The sequence below is a fragment of the Trachemys scripta genome, chromosome 4, assembly GCF_013100865.1.
Source record: "Trachemys scripta elegans isolate TJP31775 chromosome 4, CAS_Tse_1.0, whole genome shotgun sequence".
NCBI classification, from domain to species: Eukaryota; Metazoa; Chordata; order Testudines; family Emydidae; genus Trachemys; species Trachemys scripta.
In genome coordinates, this window is record NC_048301.1 from 32,260,106 (window position 1) to 32,268,668 (window position 8,563).

At 41.1% G+C, this 8,563-nt stretch overlaps 1 protein-coding gene across 4 annotated transcripts in view; it reads right to left on the reverse strand.

Moving 5' to 3' along the window:
* Positions 1-8,563, reverse strand: part of TDP1 (tyrosyl-DNA phosphodiesterase 1) — a 111,847-nt gene that overhangs the window by 103,140 nt on the left and 144 nt on the right. For 3 of the 4 annotated variants that reach the window (XM_034768109.1, XM_034768105.1, XM_034768108.1), the window contains exons 2-4: positions 6,403-6,959; positions 4,689-4,732; positions 2,567-2,622 (exon numbers count right to left, since the gene is read on the reverse strand). In XM_034768109.1, the coding sequence (XP_034624000.1) occupies positions 2,567-2,622; positions 4,689-4,732; positions 6,403-6,955 (653 nt within the window). In that variant the 5' untranslated portion in view covers positions 6,956-6,959. Of the gene's footprint in view, positions 1-2,566; positions 2,623-4,688; positions 4,733-6,402; positions 6,960-8,512; positions 8,553-8,563 lie in introns of those variants that run through there. The other variant, XM_034768107.1, reaches the window with a different exon arrangement.

Sequence of the window (8,563 nt, forward strand, 5' to 3'; positions counted from 1 at the left end):
AGCCCAGATGCGTACCCTCACCACTGGTCTAAAAGTTACAAGGGAAGGAGTGAGTTTCTCCCCCTCCCGGATTCTTCCAAAAACAGCACAGTAACCCAACTCCAGGAAAGAGAGAGTCTGAGTTGAGAATGGCAGAGATACATGCCTCCCTGCAGCCTGGACTTAGGTGCCTATATCTCCATGAGATAGGTGGGGCTTAGCACACACCCTCTTGTTGGTATCTGCCATTGGCTAGCTTAGCAGCTCCTTTTCTAGCATATGCTGGGTTTTGTCAATTGCAGTCTAAGATGCCTCTCTCCACATTTATTCTATAGAGAGCCCAGATGCCAAACTCAGGATTTGTGAATCAGTGATTTTATAGGTGCCCAAAAGTTAGGTGCTAAGACACTCAGCATCACAACATTTAACTCCTTTTGTACAACCAGGCCATCCAGTTTTAGGGCTGAATGCTATTCATTTATTTGAGCCTGCCTGTTAGTACGTTTCTCCCTGTTAGTTTGTATTTTTTAATCTTTTTACCAGCCACAGGAGTATCTTGTTGTGCAGCGCACAGTCAACTTTTGGAACTCCTTGCCTGAGAAGGTTGTGAAGGCTAGGACTATAACACCGTTTAAAAGAGAACTGGATAAATTCATGGTGGTTAAGTCCATTAATGGCTATTAGCCAGGATGGGTAAGGATGGTGTCCCTAGCCTCTGTTTGTCAGAGGATGGAGATGGATGGCAGGAGAGAGATCACTTGATCATTGCCTGTTAGGTTCACTCCCTCTGGGACACCTGGCATTGGCCACTGTCGGTAGACAGGATACTGGGCTAGATGGACCTTTGGTCTGACCCGGTACGGCCGTTCTTATGTTCCTGCTTAGACCCTTTGTGTGTGTGTTAGTTAAGGGGAGGAATTAACAAAAAATGTGCCTGTTGCCACATGGACTATTTTGCTTGTATGTTGTTTTTCACTCCCCCTTCGTTTCTGGTCTTTTCAGACTGCTCATCATTTGGGGCAGCAACTATGCTTGCACAGCACCCACAGAATGACTGGACTCTGACCCCCGGGGTACTATCACAATCCCAAATATTGTTACTATCTCCCTGCCACTCCACTCCATCCACAACTGTGTGTGCTGTAAGCGTGACCAGAGTCCTCCTACCAGATCAGGCCCTGCATGTGACTTTGGCATTCGAATGCCTATCTTACCCTGGTTTGTGAATTGTTGTAGGGCTTACGACACAGTATGGAATATGAGTGACCATTTATAACATTATTGATACCAATATTATAAAATTGCAATGAATCGTATATAATATTTGTCATGTAAGGTATCAGTAGAAAAGATAGGATTTGCCAAGTATGATAATCTTGTTCATACGTTTGTATCATCTTTCTATTGTGTGTTATCAATGTGTGATATATCTGTATCTCAAAGCTATGCTGTTTTTCTGGGTCACATCCCCAGACAGCTTGGCATCAGCCCATCTAGCCAATTCCATGACCCATGAAGTAAAATCAGCTATACAATTAACCCATTAAGAGAAGACAGGGGCTTCACTTATGAGTCAGCAGGATATGTAGAGACATGCGGATGACCAGGGGACTCCCACGTGCTGTAAATTTGTGTTTGGGACAAAGAAAGTACAAGCCACATGGTAAAAGATATAAAAAGGAAGTTGCATCTTCTCCATTTTGTCTTCAATCCTGCTTCTTACCTCTGCAATTTCTCTACAAACTGAAGCACTGAACAAAGAAAAGGACTGACAGACCCATCCAAGCTTCGCATGTGTTCCAGAGGGACTCTACAAGCCAGAAAAACTCACGAATGCTGCTAAGAACCTGATATACGGACTCTGAAGTCTTATGTATGTATCTGATCACTTTGACCATTTAACAACTCTCTTCTTGTTCTTTTATAATAAATTTTTCATTTTAGATACTAAAGGATTGGCTGGCAATGTGGTATTTTGGGTAAGATCCAAACGAATATTGATCTGGTAATGTGACTGGCCCTTTGGGGATCAGAAGAACATTTTGTATAGTGAGCAGAGTTTTTAAATAACTTCTCACTTTACTGGACCTATGTGCTGACTGGGAGCCAGAGAACTGGAATAAAGAGGGCTGTGTGACTTCTTTTTTTCAGATTCTTGATAACCAGCTTGGGAGATCAGGAGCACAGTTTGTGACTGGTTGGTAAGTCTAACTTCAGTGTTAACCTTCAGTTTTTTTTGCAGCCTGCCCTGACCTTGGCATTTTTAGTGTGGGCTAACCTAGGCACCAGGGGTCAGAGGACTTAGGCAGAAGATAGGCTCCCAGGCACCTAGAGTGAGGCAGCAATGTGCGTGCTCAGAGACAGAAACACAGGCACCTAGAAAACTTTTACAGCAAAAACCGAGGTGCCACATGAGTTCAGCAGGAGTTTTGTGCACTGCAGTGAAGTTGAAACTGAGACTTAAGCACCTAAAACAGGGACCTAGCCACCTAACTCTTTTTGTGCATCCAGGCACAAGTAATTTTCATATACAAAAAACATTACTATTTTAAAATCATATTAATAAAACATCCTTAAAAAGTCATACCTGAATTCCTGTGGATACTGTCTTATGAGCCATTCCACATCTATACAATAGTTAAACTTACAATGGAGAGAAAAGGAAAGGCCAGTTAAAAAAAAAAGGGGGGCGGAGGGGGAGAGACTTCACCAAAGCAGCAACTACAGGGAGAAATATTTTGCACTCAAAATTACAGATGCGTACAGCAGTACTTATTATATTTTAGAGTACATTTCAAGTAGGGCTGGCAAACTATTAAAAAAGAGCAATTAATCACGAGATTTAAAAAAAAATGATGAATCACAGTATTAATCACACTTAATAATAGAATACCAATTTAAAATTATAAATATTTTGGAGTTTTTTCTACATTTTCAAATATATTGATTTCAGTTACAACACAGAATACATGTACAGTGCTCACTTTATATTATTGTTTATTACAAATATTTGCACTGTAAAAAAGAAAAACAAAAGAAATAGCATTTTTCAATTCACCTGTCCACTCAGTCCTATTTCTTGTTCAGCCAATCACTAAGACAAACAAGTTTGTTTACATTTATGGGAGATAATGCTGCTTGCTTCTTATTTACAATGTCACCTGAAAATGAGAACAGGTGTTTGCATGACACTGTGGTAGCCAGCGTTGCAAGGTATTTACGTGCCAGATATGCTAATCATACATATGCCCCTTCATGCTTCGACTTGTACATTTTTTACACACAACTGCACTCAAAAACAAAACAAATAAATTCTACATTCTACAGTACTTGTATAAGGTGAATTGAAAAAATACTATTTCTTTTGTTTCTCCTTTTTACAGTGCAATATTTGTAATAAAAATATAAAGTGAGCACTGTGTTCTGTGTTGTAACTGAAATCAATATATTTGAAAACGTAGAAAAATCCAAATATAACAAACCATAATAGAATGCTAATTTAAATTTAACAGTGCAATTAATCGAGACTTTTTTAAAATAGTTAATTTGTTTTGTGTTAATTGCATGCATTAACTGCGATTGACAGCCCTAATTTCAAGTAATACACAATTTTTTTAAGTTTTCATTTTCATACATGTTTTCTTAAAATGTACTACTTATAACAGAGTATGGAATAAGTAACATTTATACAATGTAACAAGCAAAATACAATGACTTTGGGAACAATGCAAATATAAGATCTCTGTGGCAGGGCTTATCTTTTTCATCTGTGTTTGTACAGTTCCTAGCACAATGGGATCCTGTTCATGACTGGGGCTCCTAAATATTGCTACATCAAACAAAAACAAACAAACCAATGTAACTCCTACAACATCTTGCTCTACAGATTTGCGAACAGTTTATCCTCACACACAGAAAAGCAGATATAACACTATCCACTTTTCAATGCCTGTCCATTCCCAAAAGATACAGGCAGTTAAGGCCTTGTCTATCCTCGTGGTGGCATATAAGGTATGGGTAACTACACACCACAGTGAAAAGCAGGTTGCATCTCTACAGCAGCGTGTAGTTACACACGGCAGTGAAAGGCTCTGGCAGTGGGGAGGCAGCAGGGAAAGGCTCTGCTGGCAGGCAACTATCGGAGCCCTTCCCTGTGGTGGGCAACTATTGGAGCCCTTCCCCACTGTAAGAGTCTTTCACTGGGGGAAAGACTCCAGCAGCAGGTAGACAGCTGGATACTATACTGCTAAAAACAGGCTCATGGGAGGCACTGCTTGGGAGTGTAGAGAGCAGCATAGGGTACATACACAAGAGATCTGGCGTGTCTGTAACTCTATTCACCAAGGCAGTACTTCCCCATCTACACTGCTATTGGTATCCATGCTTGCTGGGCATGCAGTGTCTGTACTCTAAACGCCACTGAAAGTGAAGACATAGCCTAAGAGGAAGTTTCTTAGAATTAGCCTGAATTTTGAACGAACATTTCACTCAAACATAAATGTCTCCTTCAGAAAGCATGTGGCTTTTTAAGTATTTTCCCATTTAGATATAACTGGTACAGTGGGAAGGGCCAGATTCTGATATTAGTTACACTGGACGAGTCCGGAGTAGCAGCCTTGAGGTTAATGGAATTATAGCAGCATAAACCACTGAAAGTGAGTTCAACATTTGGAAGGGAAAAAAACAAAACAGCAAGACCTAAAACTCACCTGAGCAGAAGATACAAGAGTCCCAAAGAGAGGAGACAAAATATCTATTTAAAAAAAAACAACACACTATTAACCACATCTTTATAAGTAAAATACTCATATACACTTTAGATCTTGTAACAATTTGTTAATTACTATTGCACATGGACCTGGTAAAATGATAGGGAGACTCTCTCATCTAGATTGCTGGCTTAAATGCAGTCCAGACAAGCAGCATCAGCAACTGTTTGTGAAATAATTTGGGGGTGACAATTCAGTTCTCATTGATTGTCTGTCTACAAAAAAAAAATAGCAAACTTGTTGGCAGAGAGCAATGGAGAATGAGCTACCCTGTCACCTCTGAAGGTGGGCCCTTCAGAACAGGTTTGAAGAACATCAGCAAGGTAACAAAGACATTTGTACTGATATTGTCCATACTATGCTTGTGCTGGACCTGAAGGACTTGAGTCTCCTGACAACAATTCAGCATTTTCCACTTCCTTCATTTTAGGGTGAGAGTGGGGAGAAGCAAATGCAGCTAGAGCACAGAGACATCCTCTGATGCTGCAACTGGATTCTTATAGGTCAACTCCTACTGAAGTCAATGAGGCCACACAAGAGTCTTATTGAAGGATTAAGGCCCAAGACAGAAGCTTCAGATTCTTGTGTATTAGAATTTATAATAGATTGCCCACTGATAATGCATTAACAAAATCTGAATGTTTAAAGCACTAAAAGATTTACTTCAAAATATAATCACATACATGTTTTCCCAAAATATTATCAGATGAAATATTTTAAACCTGGTTTTGCAAATTAAATACACAAAAACTATCCCCTAGTTCAGGGCTCAAGCAAGCAAGATGCAGAACACTTCTGAGAAAGGATGAAAGCCCTCAAGTCCCACTGAACTCAGAGAGATGTGAGAATCCTCAGCAACTTGATTTACTCCTGTAAAATCTTGCAGTATGGATCCCTCAGACAACACATCAGCACTTTGGGCATACAACACTGGTGAGAATATTGGCTAAAGAATCAACCACACCCTGAGGCATGACTCTCTTCACTTAATTTCATTGTACACAAGCACAGGGCTACAAATATGTACACTCATATTGGTACAAGCACTTCCATGCTGCTAAAGGTCAGCCCACAAATCTCATACAGAAATAAATGCACACTGTGTGACTATTTTAATTTGTAATTCATCAGATTTCTATTTAATTAAATACACACAGATTGTTAGTGTAACAGCTGAAGTTCAAGATGTACTACATATGTATTAAGAAATATGAAGTTATTTTTTGCACATCAGCTGTAACTGGCCTATTTATCTGGTATGGCATCTCTGAAGTGACAATACTCCTCACAGAAGGAGTTATTCAACCTTGGGTTGAACCCAGATTTCCAGTAATTTCTAGGACTGCTGATCCGAATGCTTTAAAAATTCAGCAATAATCGCAAATTTGGAGGGGTGTGTAATTCAGCCCCTAGGAAATGCACTTTATTCCTGGGAGCCTCCAATGGTGGGAGCTCCTATAGGACCCTAATAATGAATTAAAATCCTTCTCCCTCAGCAGAACCCCAAAAGGCAGCAACGCAAGCACCATGCAACCTCTCTCAGGTAGATGCTTCCAGTGACACACAAGGGTGTATTGTGTATTCCTTGCATTGGGAACTGGTACCAAAGGGTTATGGCCATGAAACACTGTTTCTGTAGGAATTAAACATTTACCTTTTATGTGAAGTGCTCCAGAGTTGTACTTAGACTTAATACCTTTGACTTTAGTGACAAAGAATCTGAAAGGGTTCCCTCCATTCAACAAATCCCAAGTGTCCTGGCCTTCACTTGCTACCTTATAATGTTTTTCTGGCTTTTGGCTCACTGGGAGCTCATCATCTTCAAATCTACGTGAAGGCTGCTTTTTAGGTGCACTATATTTCTCCTCTTTGACTGCTTCCTTTTGTGCATGTTGTGGCTGACCTTCAGATTCAGGCTCCTCCTCACTACTTGAAAGGCACCAACCTAAACCTTCTTGGGAAGTTCTCTGGATTTTTGCTGGTGAAATTTCTGTAGAAAAACTTGTATCATTAAATTTCACAGGGGAGGCTTTTCTCTTGTGACCAACTTTTCTGGCCTCTGAACATGGGTACTGTGATCCACTAGTTTTGCCATGTCCACTGTGAGACAATGAAGATGTAGATGGCTTTTCAGCATCATTATTTTCTTCTGTACTTTCATCACTGCTAGATACCGTCCATTTCCCATGCTCACTTTCTTGAGACATGTTTCTGCAAAAAAATAAACAAATAAACAAACACCACACAAACTGTGCTTTATGCCTACTGTACTTCTCACACGGGCGTTTTCCTTGTCAGAGCTTATTTACTCTTCACCATCCTGAACTTTCACCCTGACTTTGAGATTTTCTTATTTAAGGGGTCATCCAGAGAGCTTCTCACTTAGAAACCCTCCAAAAGTATGCAAGACTTAGGTTACGTCTACATATAAACTGCTACAGTGGAGTCACTCACTACAGCGACAGGAGGAATTCTCCAATCACTGTAGTTAATCCACCTCCCCAAGAGGCAATAGGTCTACAGAAGACAGAATATTCAGAATTCTTCAGTTGACCTAGTGCTGTCTGCGCTGGAGATTAGGTTGGTTTAACTACATAGCTCAGGGGTATGGATTTTTCACACCCCTGAACAATGTAATGTAGCTGGTTTGACCTAACTTTTTAGGATAGCTCTGGCCTTAAATCAAGAATTTATTTTAAGCCTGGGAGACAGACTGCAACACCTACTGACTTTTGCAATGGGACGGCTCATCAAAACGATAGGCTACTAACCAATGGGGAAACCACAACTAAAAAAACAAGCTTGGGAAAAGAAAACTTTACTAAAAAGGCTGAAGTAGGAAAAGAGACTGAGGTTCAGATTAGTTAGTTTCATAACCAGTTCAGCTACTATCCTTAGTATACTGCACATCTAACAGCAGCCAGCAGGAAGTGAAAGGCAACTAGTTTATTAATCCAGGAGTCAAATAGACAAATGAAAGACCTGCATCAAAAGACAAACTGCAAGGCCAATAGCCCCTAATCTAGAGCCATGATGCCTATAGGAAATCAGCCAGTAACTAATAGCTGGATTGAGATAGCTGACACTTATTTGTAAAGAGAAAAAAAGGTACAGTACATATAAATTGTATCTATTAGACTGTATCCCTCTTATATGTCACTTTCTGAATTGGCTCTCATTTTGCAAAGACTTGTACACATATTTAACTCGGCGGAGCTATTTGTATGTAAAGTTAAGCATGTATATGCGTTAGGGTTTTAGGGTTTGTCTACACATGGAATTATTCCAGAACAACATTCTGTGTGGACACATTTATTCTGAAATAAGAACGCCTTGCTTCTGTTTAGTGTAATTCACTTTGAAAATCTCATGTGTGTATATATATATATATATGGTGTCCTTCCAGACCAGCTCCATGTAACACCTATTATGCTCTAAAGTCAAATCTGACTTTAACCCAATTAGCTGTCACGCACAGACAAACAAACCCTTAGACTGAAAGCGCTCCGGGGGGAGAATCCTGCCTTTGTCCAGCTCCCAGCTCAACACGGCCCTGGTCCCGCGGGGAGCTACAGCCAACCCACTCGGGACGAGACCCCCCAGGCCCAGCCCGACACAGGGAGCCCGCAGGACCATCCACCGCAGAGAGGCTCAGTCCCATGCCCCCCACCCGCCTTCGCACGCCGCGGCCCAGCGCTCCCGGCACCCCGCGAAGATCGCTCCTGCCACCCGCCGGGGCAGTGGGTGCTTGAGGGCCGCTACACCTGGTGGTCCCGAGCTCCTGCGCCCTCCCCTAGCCCCGCCCAGGTTCCTCA